At 49.3% G+C, this 17,154-nt stretch overlaps 1 protein-coding gene and 2 long non-coding RNA genes across 4 annotated transcripts in view; 2 read left to right on the forward strand and 1 right to left on the reverse strand.

Moving 5' to 3' along the window:
- The window catches only part of CAPZB (capping actin protein of muscle Z-line subunit beta), a 69,775-nt gene that overhangs the window by 49,965 nt on the left and 2,656 nt on the right, over positions 1–17,154 (forward strand). The window contains exons 5-9 of one of the 2 annotated variants that reach the window (XM_083628963.1): positions 5,487–5,628; positions 6,475–6,591; positions 12,236–12,301; positions 15,920–15,996; positions 16,695–16,807. In XM_083628963.1, coding sequence (XP_083485089.1) covers positions 5,487–5,628; positions 6,475–6,591; positions 12,236–12,301; positions 15,920–15,996; positions 16,695–16,797 — 505 coding nt within the window. In that variant the 3' untranslated portion in view covers positions 16,798–16,807. The remainder of the gene's footprint in view (positions 1–5,486; positions 5,629–6,474; positions 6,592–12,235; positions 12,302–15,919; positions 15,997–16,694; positions 16,808–17,154) is intronic. The other variant, XM_083628964.1, reaches the window with a different exon arrangement.
- On the forward strand, positions 1,149–5,139 carry LOC310769614. Its single transcript, XR_014551739.1, has 2 exons — positions 1,149–1,562; positions 1,595–5,139. It is a non-coding gene; the product is annotated as an uncharacterized lncRNA (long non-coding RNA).
- Positions 15,083–15,913, reverse strand: LOC310769631. Its single transcript, XR_014551759.1, has 2 exons — positions 15,366–15,913; positions 15,083–15,153 (listed from the first exon to the last, which is right to left on the reverse strand). It is a non-coding gene; the product is annotated as an uncharacterized lncRNA (long non-coding RNA).

Raw genomic sequence — 17,154 nt, forward strand, 5'->3', positions numbered from 1 at the left:
TCCATTGCCAAAATAGGTGAGTGTCAGATGCCCGCCTTGTGGCTTCCCGCCTTGGAAGCACTGGCCGACTTTGGACGCAATGCTAAGCGCCCCTCTGTTGCGTCTGAATCCGCCCTTTGTTCTTCCAGGGCCGACTGCCTCCCTGTGCAGTCAGAGCTGCCCAGCTGCCGGCCAGATGTGCACTCTTTTAAGCGTACCTGGCATGGAGGACGTGCATACCTAACCGGATCGGTATGTTTGCTCGAGGGCTGCTTTTGCACCTGTGTGCCTGCTGGAAAGAATTTGCCGAATACCTGCGCAGGGACCCACAGGCACTGTTTTGGGACGGATTTGCTTAAGTTGCGGGGGAGGTGAAGGAACAACTGGACCGAAGAGGCTTATTTTTCTCTCCCCTTCCTGCTTTTACCATCTGTGGAAAGCTCATGGTGTGTGTGTGTGTGTGTGTGTGTACTGAACGTTACAGAATATATGGTGCCATTTTGGGGACTCCTATCTAGGCTCTGCCCAGACCCAACTTTTGCTTGGCAAAGTGGCTGTGCCATTTACCTTCAGATCAGGACAGCAGTACATGGTTTTAATTTTTGCATCCTGGTTTTCTGTAATCATAGAAGGGACCATGAGGATCATCTGGTCCAAACCCCTGCAGTGGAGGAATCTTTTGCCCAATGTGTGGCTTGAACTCAAGATCCAGAGATAAAAAGTCTCATGCTATCCTGAAATGAAGTAAATGGGATCAAAGCAGCTTACAGTAACAGCATTTATTGATTTTACTTATGTATTTATATCCCGCCTTTTTCTCCAAGGAGCACAAGGTGACATACAGTGGTACCTCGGGTTACATACACTTCAGGTTACATACGCTTCAGGTTACAGACTCCGCTAACCCAGAAATAGTGCTTCAGGTTAAGAACTTTGCTTCAGGATGAGAACAGAAATCTTGCTCCGGGGGTCGGCGACAGCAAGCGGCCCCATTAGCTAAAGTGGTGCTTCAGGTTAAGAACAGCTTCAGGTTAAGTACGGACCTCTGGAACTTATTAAGTACCGTATTTTTTGCTCTATAAGACTCACTTTTTCCCTCCTAAAAAGTAAGGGGAAATGTGTGTGCATCTTATGGAGCGAATGCAGGCTGCGCAGCTATCCCAGAAGCCAGAACAACAAGAGGGATTGCTGCTTTCACTGCACTGCGATCCCTCTTGCTGTTCTGGCTTCTGAGATTCAGAATATTTTTTTTCTTGTTTTCCTCCTCCAAAAACTAGGTGCGCCTTGTTGTCTGGTGCGTCTTATAGAGCGAAAAATACGGTGCTTAACCCGAGGTACCACTGTACATGGTTTCCCCCTTCCTCATTTAATCTCCACAACAACCCTGTGAGGTAGGTTAGGCTGAGAGGCAGTGATTGGCCACAGTATCACCCAGGGAGCTTTATGGACGAGTGGGGATTTGAACCCTGGTTTCCCAGGTCCTGGTCTGACATGCTAATTCCACAACACTGGTTCTGTAGATCTCCTGGCCTTGGAAGATGACAAAGGCAATTAGGGAAGGAGATAAAACAAGACTTAGAAAAGTAAGCACTGTGTGGGAAAGGTGGGGGGGCAGCACTTTTCTCCCTCTCTTGGCCTACTGACAACTACCCATTTACACACGGTCAGCACACATGTGCTATTTTCGGCACTGGAAAGGGACAGGACGGGCTTGCACACCCCCCACTGACACACATGGTGCCTCAGAACGCAACCCCCGCGTAAATGAGGAGTTTCTCTGCTGGAGCAGGCCAGTGGCCCAACTGACCCAGCATCCTCTTCTCACAGTGGCCAACCAGATGGCTGTGAGAAACCAAGCAGAATTCAAGCACAATACCCCCTCGCTTTCCTGTGGTTTCCAGCAACTGCTATTCAGAAGCATTAAAAAGGTAAAGGGACCCCATTAGGTCCAGTTGTGGCCTACTGGGGTTGCGGCGCTCATCTCGCTTTATTAGCCGAGGGAGCCGGCGTACAGCTTCCGGGTCATGTGGCCAGCATGACTAAGCCGCTTCTGGCGAACCAGAGCAGTGCACGGAAACGCCGTTTACCTTCCCGCCGGAGCAGTACCTATTTATCTACTTGCACTTTGACGTGCTTTCGAACTGCTAGGTTGGCAGGAGCAGGGACCGAGCGATGGAATCTCACCCGGTCGCGGGGATTCGAACCGCTGACCTTCTGATCGGCAAGTCTTAGGCTCTGTGGTTTAACCCACAGCGCCACCCGCGTCCCTATTCAGAAGCATTGCTGTCTCCCAACTGTGGCAGCAGAAGATGGCAATTGTGGCTAGTAGGTAGCCCCTCTCCTCTATGAATTCAGCACTGGGAAAGAAAACTGGAGCCTTCCGACATTTGCAACGGCAGGAAAAAACCCCACCACACCGAGCCAGTGCCGGCACTCAGAGATCAGCGTGGTTCCAAGCCACAGAACAGCAACTTGGCTGGGTTTTTTTGCCTTGCCGGCCACATCCCCCCTGCCCAGCGGGGTGGACCTGAGGCACTAGCTCCAGTCAGCTCCAAACCAACTTGAAATAGCATGTTAGTATTTAAAACAATATTAATGCTAGATTTGATTCATTAAAGGTACAAAGGCCGTCCTGAGTGTTTCCATGTGTGCGCTTGTTAGTTCTGGCTGGAAGCATTCCCTCACACGGCTTTATGTGGTCTCGGACAACGTTTTAGCACGTTCTTAAAATATGCCCGCAAAAGCCTTTATGCAGAATCTCATAAATGTGAAGCGTGTAAAAATTAGAGCGCCTCTCTCTTGCTCTCCCCACCCCCCCGCCCCATTTCATGTCATTAGGATCAAAGTACAGATTTGTAAGGTATGGGGTATTCCTTGTAGTGGACCCTTTCGCCTTCTAATTAATGTCTCGTGCTCCGAACAACCTGGTAAAATGTGTAATTGCAACAAATGGAGAAGGCTGGTTTGGGAGGGAGGCCGTACACCAGTCTTTCCTAAATTTCTGAATAGATTTTGGTCGTGTGTGTTGTTTTCGGTTTGAAGTGGGAGACAGACTTCTTTCTTGCGTTCAACGTGGCTTATTTGCGGGGTGGGGAAGAAAGCCTGCACTCTGTTGGGCTGTAGTTCAGCAATAGAGCCCATCCTTTGTGTGCAGAAGGTCCTGATTTTGATACCTGAAGTCTCCAGGTATGGCTGGGGACGACCTCACCTGATTCCCGCTGCCAGTCAATATAGACAGTATTGAACTCAACAGACTTGCCATCTGACACTCCAGAAGGCAAATCCCTATGTTTCTATTTAAATTGCCCCTTTATTCCGAACCATGAGGGCTAGAATCCTGCTTTATTTTTAAGGGGAAGTGGTAGAGCATCTCCCTTGTATTCAGGTGGTCACGGGATGACGGGGATGTTGGGAATGTCCTCTGCCTGACTCAGTTCAGATATTCTTTGAGCTGACAAGGAGCCTTTTTGCTATTTAACAATTATTCAGCTGAAGCTAACTGATCTGCAGTGGTGGTGGGCAGGCTATTTTGACCATTGCAAGCCACGCCTAAAAGTTTTGCTGGATTAGACCAAGATGGTTTCATCCTGTTCTAGCTCCCTGCAGTGGCCCTCCAGATGCTTCTGGGAAGGCCAGAAGCAGGAATATGAAGACAACGGCCCCCCACATCATAAAATTATTATGCAGAGAGTGTCCCTTTAGGTTTCATGCTTGAGAACATTCAAAGAGCCCTTCTGGATTTGGACCCAGTTGGGATCCAGCATCCTGCGTCCCACACTGACCCTAACCAGATGATTCTAGGAAGCCCATAGGCGGAACTTGAGTGTCATAGCCCTCTCTTCCTACCTTCCACAGACACTTCAGACTTGACCAGGCTTTGCACCAGCATCTGGCATCCCAAGGGATGCTGCCCCTGAACATAGAGGTTTGATTTCTCTATCATGGCCTAAAAGCCATTGCTAGATCTGCCCTCCACTTCCACAGCATTTTAAATCCCTCTTCTTAAAGCCATCTAACAGTCATTGCTGCAAATCCGACAAACTGCGTTGTGTAAAAAAAGGGGTCTTTGTTTTGTTTGACCTCGACCCATCCCCAGACAAACTCCCCGGTTCCAGGGTTTTATATATGAGAGGAAGGAAAAGTTACTTTTCCACAACGTGCATGAATTAGTATACCTCTGTCTTTCCATTCCCCTACCCCAATTTGTTACTGTCCTCAGGAGCAACTCAACAAACACCCGTTTGTGGGTGGATTCTGTGCTGCTTCGTTTCTGCAGGGTCAGATTCAGACAACCCTTCAGTCCCGACACCCTCCATTGTTTGCACTCAGGTTGCCTTGAATGGAGGTGTGGGTGTTTCCGTGAAGGCTTCAGCATGCGCCAGACAGAGCGCCCAGGAATTCTGTCGGCCAGACTTTGCCTGCAGTGCTTAGGGCAGTGTGCAAGAGATACCAGCAAAGGTGTCAACTAGGTCAGCAGAAGAGCAGGTGTGAGAGGCTCACGTACAAAGCAGCTCAAGTGTAGCAGCTTTTGCAGAAAACAAAAACAGAAGAAACCCTCCCAAACTTTTTGCAGGCACAAGAGAAATGGCATTCACAGTTTGAACCAGCTCTCTGCGTTCCACACTGGACGCCAGGTGGAGGAACATTTAAACCCAGTCATGGGACCTCTGTTCTGCAAAGGCTTTCGACTTGGTTGCAAATCTGCAATAAATCAAAATATCGCCTCTCTCTCTCTCTCCCCCCACACAACGGAGGGCCTGCAGAGCCAGGCTGCCACGTACCTCTTGTTCCCTTTAGTCTTAATTAGGCAACCTCACTGTAAAAAGGTGGGCGGAGGGGAGGAAGAGAGTCTCCCAGCCCACACTGTTTAGCAGCGACGAGAGAAAAGAGAGCTTGGGAAGAGCTGAGCTGTAAAAATGCTGGTTTTAAGTTTCAGCTGTGCTCTTTAACAGCTTGTTGCCATTAATTGGAGTCGATGGCATTGTGCAGGTTTGAGTGGGATCCTGACAATGACAGAATGGAGGGAGTTGCCTTCCACTGCACAACTCTTTGCAGAAAAAGGTTCTCCAAGCCATCCTACGGAGTCGAACTATGGTGGTGGGAGGTTTGCTGAGCACTGAAGCCCCTGTCCACTGGAATCCTTCCTTGCTAACCGCCCCCCCCCAAAAAAAAAGAATTATTGGGATTTCAGGAGGTACAGCTGCATGAGGGCTAGAAACTTGCTTTAAAAAAGAAAAGAAAAAAGAAAAATGAGATTTTTCAGGAAGTTGCTTCACCTGGTCTGTATTCTCTCCTTTCTCCTACCAATTTACACCAGACGCTTAGCTGTGCGGCTTTGGAGCTGATCTTTATATACATACATGCATATGCATGCACAGTGCACATACAAATATATACATACATAGATATTTATAATAAATGGTGATGGAGTGATTATGCTTTGCTCTGTTCTGCCCTGCTCTGCTCCTTACAAAGCTGATCAGCTGGTCTCTCTGTTTTGACTGCAGGTATTTTGAAGGGGGCGTTTCCTCCGTCTACCTCTGGGATCTGGATCACGGATTTGCTGGCGTGATTCTAATTAAGAAAGCTGGCGATGGATCAAAGAAGATCAAGGGGTGCTGGGATTCCATCCATGTGGTGGAAGTTCAGGTACGGCCTGGTCGGTCGCGCTCTCTCTCTCTCGGGCAACTGGCAGTTCCTGAGGAGGGGAGAGAAGTCCTGGTTAAATTCCAGGCGGCTAATGAGTGCAGGTGCTCAGCCAAACAATGCGATATTGTTTGAGGCTCATAAACTCCCCCTGCCACCACTGCTCTTGATCTCCCCCTCACTGCCTCCCCTCTGCAAAAAAAACACACACCCTCCTATTAATATTGGAAACCGCTCCGAAGCTGTTTGGGGGGAAAGGTAAAGTCAGATCAGCAAACCCAAAAGCTCTCTTAAAGGCCAGTGAATTGCTGCTGTTTCTCCCCGCAGCTGTATTTCTATGATTTCAGCCTCCAGGTCTGTTTTCCCAGTTGGATGGTTTAAAACAGGCCCTGGGTATTCTGGGGAGACAAGCAGAATTTGACTGGCTACAACTGAAAAAGATGCTCCCAGATCCAAAGGGGGGGGGGGTATAAAAATGTACCTTTTAAAAGCAGGTACTTATTAAAAGCAACAGGTAGTTGTCCCAGCGACAGGCAACATCTTTCTGGGTCAGCAGATTGATGACTCTTGAGCGCAAAAGAAAAACACATCTTTTCTTGGTTCAATAGAGCCAATTGAAAACCAAAGGCATTCTGGGGGCTTTCAGGAGATGGGCAGGATAGAGATGCTCTAGCCCATTGGGGGTGGGGGAGGTTGTTGACACCTTGCAGCCTGCAGGGAAGAAAATAGATGGCGCACCAGCACCAGAGCAACCCTGACGTGGGGAGGGGGAAGAGACAGGCGGCTGGCTTTCATTCAATAGCTATCCATTTTCAAGAAAGGTAATTCTTTTTTCCCCCTTCCCTCCAGGAGAAATCCAGTGGCCGCACTGCCCATTACAAGCTGACCTCCACAGTGATGCTCTGGCTGCAGACGAACAAAACCGGCTCTGGCACTATGAACCTTGGGGGCAGCCTCACCAGACAGGTACAAGAGCCTTCCTTCCTTCCTTCCTTCCTTCCTTCCTTCCTTCCTTCCTTCCTTCCTAATTTTTTGGGGGGAGAAGCGATCTTAACTATGAAACTTGCAAGGAGTCATGAAGTGCATGCTTTGTTGGCCGAGAGTCCTAGGTTCAGTCCCCAGTATCTCCAGGTGTGGCTAGGAGAGGCTCCTGGTCTGAAACCCTGGAGAATCGTGACCGACGGGCCCTGTATAAGGCAGCTTCCAGTGCTACTGTGTCTTAAGTGCAGGGCTGTAGCTCAGTGGCAGAGCATTTGCCTGGCATGCAGAAGGTCCCAGGTTCAATCCCTGGCCTCACCTCCAAGGGTCTGGCTCAGTATAAGGCAGCTTCCTGTGTCTTGAAGGAACAGGCGTAGCTCAACAGTGGAGCACCTGCTTTGCATGCAGAAGGTCCCCGCTGCAACCTGCGCTGGCATCTCCAGGTGTGGCTGAGAATACCTCCTGCCTTGAAACCCTGGAGAGCCACTGCCAGCCAGTGCAGGCTGTACAGAGCTAGATGGATTAACTCGGTATAACTTTCCCTCCCTTGCTGTTACTCGTAGGTACATAAGGAAAGTCCAGAGGGGTCTATCTGGTTGAGCCTCCTGTTGGCCACTCCTGGGTGCCTGCTGGAAAGCCACTTCCCACTAACTTTTCCATATAAATTTTATGAAATTAATTAAATTCAGCCGCCTTCCTGTGCCGACAGGGGTTAGAACAACATCATGGCAGCCACGCTTCTTTTGTATGGAAATCTTAGGTAGCAGAGGTGAATTTTATGTCAGGGTGTGGGTTCTGCCTTTATTTACACACTTACACACACACACACACACACACACACACACACACACACACACACACAGCATCCTTCCTTCCACAACGGAAGGCCTGGCCATAAATCACTCCAGGCCTCAACGTAACGGGGAGAGCACTGTTCTTCCTACTCTCTGCTGCTGTAGATTTTCACCAGGGTTTCACTTTCAAATTGAGACCCATCCCGCAGAGCTCCAGGTGTTGTCCTCGGGTGAAGTGGAAGAGCAGTGGTGGACTTTGTGGGGTGAGGTCATGGCAGGCGGAAAAGGGGGTTTGCGCCTTCCACCAGGGGGATCTGAAGTTGCAGCGTGTCACATGCTCTGTGCTCAGGCTCTCAGTGCCCCAGTTTCCTGATGCCGGTGGGCGGTAGGGGGAGAAACTCTCCCACTGTTTGCCAAGCAAGAGAGGAGTTGCTAAAGTCAGGTTGAGATCCGCTGCCCCAGCCGGGGAATTCCTCCTGTTTCGCCATGTGAACATTCTGGCCTTTCCGTTCCTCTGGTGACTGGATAACAAGACAGTGGGGAGTAGGGGAGAATTGGGGAGGGGGCACAGCATGAGCCGACAGGGGGCAGGTCTCTAGCCCAGTCACAAGGTGGGTGAGTCACTCCCTCCCCTTTCTGAGGGCAAGAGAGGCAGCTGGAACAACCCAGTTGTGAGATAGTTGAAGAGGAAGTTCATGGCATGCTGTGGGAGGGGAAGACGGAGGGAGAAATCTTGTTCCTTTTGCCCCCTCAGGTTTTTGCTAGTTGGATACTTTAAAATATAAATACAAAAGATAAACACAAACGGGATGGTTATGGGTTGTCTCCAGCTAAGTCCTGCTCAGCATAGACTGTTGAAATTAAGGGACCTTTATGATCCTTGACGATTAGTAACTTTAAAAAACAACAGCAACAACATAAAATGAGATTTTCAGGCTGTGGCTGTTTGCACCCAGTTACCATGCTCTGGGTTCTATCCTAGTGAACGCCAGTCCTACTCAGAGTAGGCCCTGAGTTGGAAATGGGGATGCAAAGCAGGGCTGCCAAACAGAAGAGAGAGGTGGCTTCGGAAATGGGGCTGGAAAGGTAAAAAGGTAGCTTAGCTTTTGCCTGAGGTGGGAAGAGGAAGCTCTAAGGGGTTGATGTTTAAGGAGTAGCAGGGAGGTTGGTGTGCTGAGCAAGCAGGGGCACACACCTTTGTGTTTGTGTGTACATACACATGGCTCCTTGGAACACCTGGACTGCTCAGTAAGTACAGGGGGAGATTCCTTTCAATGGGGGCCCTTCAGAGCAGTGCCATAATATCTGCACCATACGTGAAAATTTATTTCCAGCTCCTGCGGCTCTTGCCAGCAGGGTGTCCAGGTGTGGGAAGTGGTTCTGTGTGAGAGTGTGTGCATTTTTGCATGTAGAGAGCGGAAACTCCCAAGGGACTGTGGGCACCCTCCCTTTTCCCCCCGCTCCCCATGCTCACAGCAGGGCCCCACAACCTCGCCTTGCCGATTCTGCATTCTCTTCCAGTGCAAAAATCCTAAACAAAACGGAGGCCGTAATCTCTCCCCCCGCCATTCCCCAATTTCCCTTTTGTATGTCAAAAACGAACCAGGGCCAGCTAATTGGAGCTGGCGCCTTGCCACCGTGCAGGTCACATCTTGCCTCGGAGGCTCTGACTAAATTACACGCCCCGTCGGGCCCAGCAGACACACTTGGCTTGCGCTGGTCTCTCCCCCCCCCCCCGGCTGGTTTTGCAAGCAGAGGGAGAAAGACCTGCAAGTGCCTCTCTCCTCCCTCTCCACTCCCCCCTGCAAACTTCCCGTCCCGTGGTTCTGGGGGAGCTCCAAACAGCTGGGCGAGAGTCTTCCAAGACGTTCGGAAGCCTCTTTTGAAACCCCTTTGTTGTCTTGACCCGAGAGTTCTTTTTTCTCAAAGGGCTTTGTCCAACACAGCATAAGAACATAAAAGAGCCCACTGGATCAGGCCAGCAAGCCCACCTAGGCCAGCATCCTCGTCTCCCAGATGCCCCAATGCAAAACCCACAAGCAGGACCTGAGCACAGGAACCTCTCCTGCTCCCCTGGTTTCCAGCAACCAGCATTCAGAAGGATTTCCTGCCTCCACGGCTAGTAGACACTCATAACACAGTCGTACCTTGGAAGTCAAACGGAATCCATTCTGGAAGTCCGTTCAGCTTCCAAAAATAGTTCACAAACCAGAACAGTCACTTCCGGGTTTGCGGCGTTCGGGAGCCAAAACGTTGGAGAACTAAGCTGTTCGAAAACCAAGGTATGAATGTACTAATCCTCCATGAGTTTACCCAATCCTCATTTGAAGCCATCCAGTCTGGTGGCGACTGCTGCCATCTGCTGGGATGAGTTTCATAGTTTGTTCCTGCGCAGCATGACAAAAGTGTCCTGAATCCAACACACAGCTTTATTGGACACCCCCAAGCTCTACAGTGGTACCTCAGGTTAAGTACTTAATTCGTTCCAGAGGTCCGGTCTTAACCTGAAACTGTTCTTAACCTGAAGCACCACTTTAGCTAATGGGGCCTCCCGCTTCTGTTCTCATCCTGAAGCAAAGTTCTTAACCCGAGGTATTATTTCTGGGTTAGCGGAGTCTGTAACCTGAAGTGTATGTAACCCGAGGTACCACTGTAGTGTCATTGGGGGGGGGGACAACCCAATCCACTTTCTCCATGCCGTGCATAATTTTATAATGAATTTTTTCACATCGTCTCTTAATTGCATTTGATCTACTGAAAACAAAACAGACTGGTACCTGCCTGCATACCCACTTCTCACATGCAGGTGACCCCCAGATTCGCTGTTGCTTAGCTTAGGCTGTGTCTGAATCTACTCCTGCTGTTGCGTGCGTGTGTTTGTGAGTGTGAAATCATGTTATCTTAGCGCCGATGCATTTCAGACAACGTTGCAATTATCATTAATCTTGTTTTCGTTTGCTTGTGTGCCGCACCTTGATGGCTCCGGAAATGAGTCCGATAAAACTGCTGGTAATAAACCGAGAGGCAAAATTACGCAGTGATCTCACACCTCCTGAGTCATGCAAAATGACAGCTTTATGCAGAGTCAGCCCTTTGGGGCATCTAGCTCAGGACCTGTACTGGTAGTTCCTCAAACTTTTGGGGGGCCAATTCTAGTTTCACAAACCAATCCCCACTTCCCCCTACACTAAGGTAAAGGTAAAGGGACCCCTGACCATTAAGTCCGCACGTGGCCGACTCTGGGGTTGTGGCGCTCATCTCGCTTTATTGGCCAAGGTAACCGGTGTACAGCTTCCAGGTCATGTGGCCAGCAGGACTAAGCCGCTTCTGGCGAACCAGAGCAGTGCACGGAAACGCCGTTTACCTTCCCGCCGGAGCAGTACCTATTTATCTACTTGCACTTTTGATGTGATTTCAAACTGCTAGGTTGGCAGGAGCAGGGACTGAGCAACGGGAGCTCACCCCGTGGCAGGGATTCAAACTGCCGACCTTTTGATCGGCAAGCCCTAGGCTCTGTTGTTTAACCCGCATCCCTCCCCCTACACTACCCTCCATAAAAAGCAGTATTTGGAAGAGCGGTTTGCACAGCCGACGAAGGAAGAAAATAACAATAAATTTCTGATAAAAGTCTGGTGGTCATTCATACCTTCAGCGCCCCCTGCCTCTTAGCTCCTTTGTAGGTAATCCCACCTGCCCCCAGGGGGCAGTACTATCAATTGACTGGTGGTGGCTGCCCTGGTATTCAAACCAGGGTCTCTCCCAACCCTACCTGGAGATGTCAGGGATTGAACCTGGGACCTTCTACATGGAAAAGAGATGCTCTACCACTGAGCTACAGCCCTTTCCTTAAGTTGTTGTTGTTGTTAATTCAAATTGTATACTGCTCTTCATCCATCCATCTGGTCTAGGGAACCGCCTACTAACAGGGCTGGGGGATACCTAGTTTTCAACATTGCGATATATCAGCTGCTAAATACCACAATATGTTGATATATCACGATGCCTGGAATGCCTGTGTTGGCTCCCAGTACATTTCCGAGCACAATTCAAAGGTTTGGTGCTGACCTTTAAAGCCCTAAACAGCCTCGGCCCAGTATACCTGAAGGAGCATCTCCACCTCCATCGTTCAGCCCGGACACTGAGGTTCAGCTCTGAGGGCCTTCTTGTGGTTCCCTCCCTGCGAGAAACGAGGCTACAGGGAACCAGGCAGAGGGCCTTCTCGGTAGTGGCGCCTGCCCTGTAGAATGCCCTTATGTCAGATGTCAAGGAAATAAACAACTATCTGACTTTTAGAAGACATCTGAAGGCAGCCTTGTTTAGGGAAGGTTTTAGTGTTTGATGTTTTATTGTGTTTTTAATATTCTGTTGGGAGCCGCCCAGAGTGGCTGGGGAAACCCAGCCAGATGGGCAGGGTATAAGTAATAAAGTTGTTGTTGTTGTTGTTATATTGGCTGCTGCTTCCCACCTTAGGGGAGGAAGAAGCAGCCAAGATACATAGCCCAGCCCTATACAGTGAGCAAGCCTGAATGCCTCAGGCTCACGTTGAAGCCAGAAGAGCACTGGGGCTTTGTTGAACTGCTCAGCATGCCGGGCTTTGGTGGTGGAGGGACTTTGGAGCGGCAGCAGTTTCAATCCTGTTATACAGCCAGGTGAAGGCGCCACCGTTCTCTGGTCCTCAAGCCGGTCCTGGGCGATGCATCAAGCAGCCTTCCCTTTCTCTCCTCTATCCCCAGTGTTCTTCCTCCTTCCAGACTCCCAAACAGGTGAGCTCTAACCAGTGTAACCTCTGTGGTGTTGACCTCTCTCTTAACCAGATCTTTCTTCCTTCCCTGTTCCAGATGGAAAAAGACGAGACTGTGAGCGACTCCTCTCCACACATAGCCAACATTGGGCGCTTGGTAGAGGTAGGTCCTGACAAGGTGGGTGGGAAGGGAGTCAAGATTCAGGGTGCCCTCTTCTACCCTGTTGCCGACCCCCCCCCCCAGTCTCCCAAGAGGCCGGGGCAGTTGAGTTGAGTCTTCATGTAGGGTGGAAAGCCCCCATTTCCTCCCTGGAGTTCATCCACCTTCTTACAACACTAGTCTTGCACCTAGCAACCCATGGGCCAAATCAGCCCAAATTTAACAATTTGCTTACCGCTCTCCTATATGGTGGCTAAATGGAACTTTTTGGCTTCATCTAACGCATCTAGAGCTAGAGCCCGGCCCCCTTGCTGGCTATTTTTGCATCTTGTGGAAACTTAAATTCTACCATTTTGTGTCCTTTATTTAAATTTTCAAGGTTGTAGCCAGTTAAATTATACTCCAGGGTAGGTCTGATGAAATGAACATTAGTTAGTCTTGAGGACTAGTAACTTCCATTAAAAAAAAAAAGAAATGGGAGAGATTCTCAGGCTGCGCTGGTTTGCAGCCAGATCCCACACTTTGGGTTGTATCTAACAAAGGTCATCTTGGGGTAGACCTGTTGAAATGAATGAACCTTAAGTTAGTCTTGAGGACCAGAAACTTCCATTTTCTAAAAAAGCAAGAAACGAGATCCTTAGAGTATGCCGGTTTGCACCCAGATACCACACTCTGGGTTGTATCCAGCTAAGTTCAACTCAGAGTTGACCTGTTGAAATTAAATTAACAGGGTGGGGGAAAGCTCTGGATGGCTATTAGCTATGAAGGCTATGCTCTACATCAGGGGTCAGCAAGGTTTACCTCGCCTGGGCCAGTTCACTCCCGCAGAGATCGCTCCGTGGGCTGGATCGCGTCTGCACAGACGTGATTTTCGGCGTCTGTGCAGATGTGATTTTCGGCATCTGTGCATGCGCAGACGCGGTTTTCGGCGCCGCGAAAGCGAGTCCCCGCTCCACGCTGTGCCGGTTTATCGCAGTGCGTGGGGACTCGCCGAGTGAGCAGCTCAGTTCGGGGGGGCAGCTCAGGGGCCATGGGCTGCAGGTTGCTGACCCCTGCTCTACATGCACAGTTGGAGGCAAAAGTGCTTCTCATCACCACAGGAGGGGAGCGTATGCTCTTGTGCTTAGATCCTGTTTTACAGGTATGATGAACTTGCACCCTTTTGGACTCTCTCCCTGGCATGCTCGTTCATCATACCTGTAAAACAGCCATGCCCTCCCTCCCTCCTTTATCTCGAAATATATGGCTCCCAGTGGCTGCTGTTCTTTTAAAGGTCACACCGCCCGGCAAGTAGGCGCCTTCTTTCTCTACAAAAATGTCAGTGCACCCTGTTAACACCCTGACAAGAACATCTCTTGGCTGAGTGTCCCTTGGCCTCATCCTGATTGCCAAGGCTGGGGCAGACTTGAAAGGGCAAATGAGACGGAGTGGGAGAGCATTTTGTTCATTTTGGGGAGGAGTTGCTTTTTGGCACTCCCAACTTTTTTGTTCGTTTTTGCATTTTAAAAGATCAGGGGGGAGTCAGGGTGGCACACTTGGCCAGGTTACACCCTCCCCTTCCCATTTTACCCGCACAATTCCCCTCGGAGGCTGGTTAAGGAGAGAAAGAAAGGCTTGCCCGAGGTGTAAATGGCTCAGTGTAAAAGACTCTAATCCGGATCCCCTTGGTTCAGATTCAACACTGTTCATTATACTGCTCTGTCTACCTCTCTTTCTCCTGCCTAGCACAGCCTTCAATAGTTAAAAGATCTTCAGTCACCCCACCTGTTTGCTTGACTGTGGGAATCCAGCTAGACTTAAACCCAACCTCATCTTTGAGGTTGTATAGGCTCCTACTGCACCATGCATTCAAAGCGGTCTCATGCCACTGCCCTGGTGTCCCCCAAGGAATCCTGGGAGCCTCTTAAGGGAGCTGAGAGCTACAGTTCCCAGGGAAGAGGGCTTGATTGTTAAACCGCTCTGGGAATTGTAGCTCTGCTAGGGGAATAGGGGATCTCCTGACATCTCTCAGCACCCTTAACAGACTACAGCTCCCAGGATTCTTTGTGGAAAGCCTCTGCTGTTGAAAGTGGTAAGATACTGTTTTAAATGTGTGGTGCAGAGGAGGGCAACCAAAATGGTCAAAGGCCTGGAAACGATGCCTTATGAGGAACGGCTAAGGGAGCTGGGCATGTTTAGCCTGGAGAAGAGGAGGTTAAGGGGTGATATGATAGCCATGTTCAAATATATAAAAGGATGTCACATAGAGGAGGGAGAAAGGTTGTTTTCTGCTGCTCCAGAGAAGCGGACACGGAGCAATGGATCCAAACTACAAGAAAGAAGATTCCACCTAAACATTAGGAAGAACTTCCTGACAGTAAGAGCTGTTCGACAGTGGAATTTGCTGCCAAGGAGTGTGGTGGAGTCTCCTTCTTTGGAGGTCTTTAAGCAGAGGCTTGACAACCATATGTCAGGAGTGCTCTCATGGTGTTTCCTGCTTGGCAGGGGGTTGGACTCGATGGCCCTTGTGGTCTCTTCCAACTCTATGATTCTATGATTCTATGATTCTATGCAGATGGACCCACAATTCCTGACTTGTATTGCAGCGGGTGTTTGCTTGCATGGGTGCCTGCTGCCCTCTAGTGTCAGGGATTACAACGTTCTGTCTCTTGTTTTAAAACCTTAATGTTTATTCCTACGCATTTGTTTTTCAGTTCCCTTGCTTCTCTCTCATTTATTTTAAACATGCCACTTTGGGGTTTATTTTTCTTGCTGAAGGCAGTAAGCCCCATTAAGAACATCGTCTCCTCAAAATGATTCTGTGGTTTAAATTGGCCTTTTCCCCTTGCCAGTTTAAATGTTTTTTATTTCAGTACCTCGGGTTACATACGCTTCAGGTTACAGACTCCGCTAACCCAGAAATAGTACCTTGGGTGAAGAACTTTGCTTCAGGATGAGAACAGAAATCGTGCTGCGGCGGCAGCGGGAGGCCCCATTAGCTAAAGTGGTGCTTCAGGTTAAGAACAGTTTCAGGTTAAGAACAGACCTCCGGAACGAATTAAGTACTTAACCCGAGGTACCAGTGTACATCCATCCTGCCAGCCATTACAAGGCAAAAAGGAGGGTTTTATTTTTAAAATACAGCGGTACCTTGGGTTAAGAACTTAATTTGTTCTGGAGGTCTGTTCTTAACCTGAAACTGTTCTTAACCTGAAGCACCACTCTAGCTAATAGGGCCTCCTGCTGCCGCTGTGCCGCCGCTGCACAATTTCTGTTCTCATCCTGAAGCAAAGTTCTTAACCCGAGGTCATATTTCTGGGTTAGCGGAGTCTGTAACCTGAAGCGTATGTAACCCGAGGTACCACTGTACTTGGATGGGTGTATGGGCTTCAGTGTGTACCAATGGGGTGTCTGAGGGGGCGTCATGCTGCAACGCAGAGCAAAGCAGTTCTGTTTTTAAGGGGAAAGGCGCAGCAAACATCACCTGGTTCCTTTTCACCTGAAAGTTTTTCACAGGTGTGTCCCTGTGATGGGTCATCTTCCAGGCCCTCTACCTTGCTTCTACCACTTCCTCCAGGGTGGAAACTAGTACTTTGAACTGACTGTGGATTCTCTCTCTCTCCCCCTCCACCCCATTTCTAGGACATGGAGAATAAAATCAGAAGTACGCTGAATGAGATTTATTTTGGGAAAACAAAGGACATTGTCAATGGACTGAGGTAAGGGATGGACTGCAACTTTGCGGTTGTTGTTGTTCTCCCCTTCCTCCTTCCTCCAACCTCTTGACTCCCATGAATTATTACCATCATTAAAAAAAAAAGACATTTCTCTTTGAGGAATGTGTTGAACTGCAGCACATTTTAGCAATGCTATGTAGCCCTGGTTCCCTATATTTCAAGCCCACTACAAGCAACAACTGGAATTTCACTTCTATCCTACCGTTAAGAGTGCCCTGTTCTGTTAAATTCTTCTGAGCTAATCTTAGGTTTCTGTTATCCCCACCCTCTCCCAGCTGCATTTCTCCAATTAAATTGCAACACTGATGTGGCAAAGGTTTCAGATAGCAAGCTTCAAGGTAGCACAAAGAAGAAGCACTCTGTGTGACTTGGCAGCTGGCTACTCTAGAAGCAGCTGATTCCCAGCCACCCCCAAGCTGTGTGTCATCCGATTTCCAAACCAAAAGAAGCATCAGTTGATGGTGAACTCCTTCCTCTCTGCCTTTGCTACATGAAAGCAACGTGGTCTGTCTCCCCTTTTCTCCCACCGCCTCAATTATTTCTACCTGCCGTGTTCTCTCTCTGCTGCAACTCCAGTGCCCCCCCCAATTCTGCTTCTGTTTCTCCAACTCTTCTGACCTGTTCTTTTACTTCCTCTGCTTCTCTTCCCTTTTTCCATTTCCACACCTGCTCCTCTCTAGATCTATTGATGCTATTCCTGACAACCAAAAGTATAAGCAGTTGCAGAGGGAGCTCTCCCAAGTCCTGACCCAACGCCAGATGTACATTCAGCCGGATAACTAAGCCGGCCCAGGTATTCCCCCTTGGCCTCCCTCCAGCCTGCAAAGTGCACCACTTGGCACTAAAACAGCACTTAACTTTGGCCGGGCGAATCCTGCCTTCCTTGAGCGCATGTTGGGGCACTCTCTGCCCTCACACAAACTAACCCCCTAACCTCTAACTTGAACCAGTTAGAACATGCTAGGGCCCGTTGTCTCTCTCTCTCTCTCTCACTGTCCCTTTCTTCCAAAGGCTTGATTTGTTCTTACTTGCCCACTGTTTTGGAGTTTCTTGCACTTGGTATGTTAAAAATAAATTGTGTGTGTGTGATTTTGTTTATCAGTCTGTGCATGGGTGGGGAGAGAAACCACGCCATAAGGG

Source organism: Podarcis filfolensis (genome assembly GCF_964270895.1).
Source record: "Podarcis filfolensis genome assembly, chromosome: 8".
NCBI lineage: Eukaryota > Metazoa > Chordata > Lepidosauria > Squamata > Lacertidae > Podarcis > Podarcis filfolensis.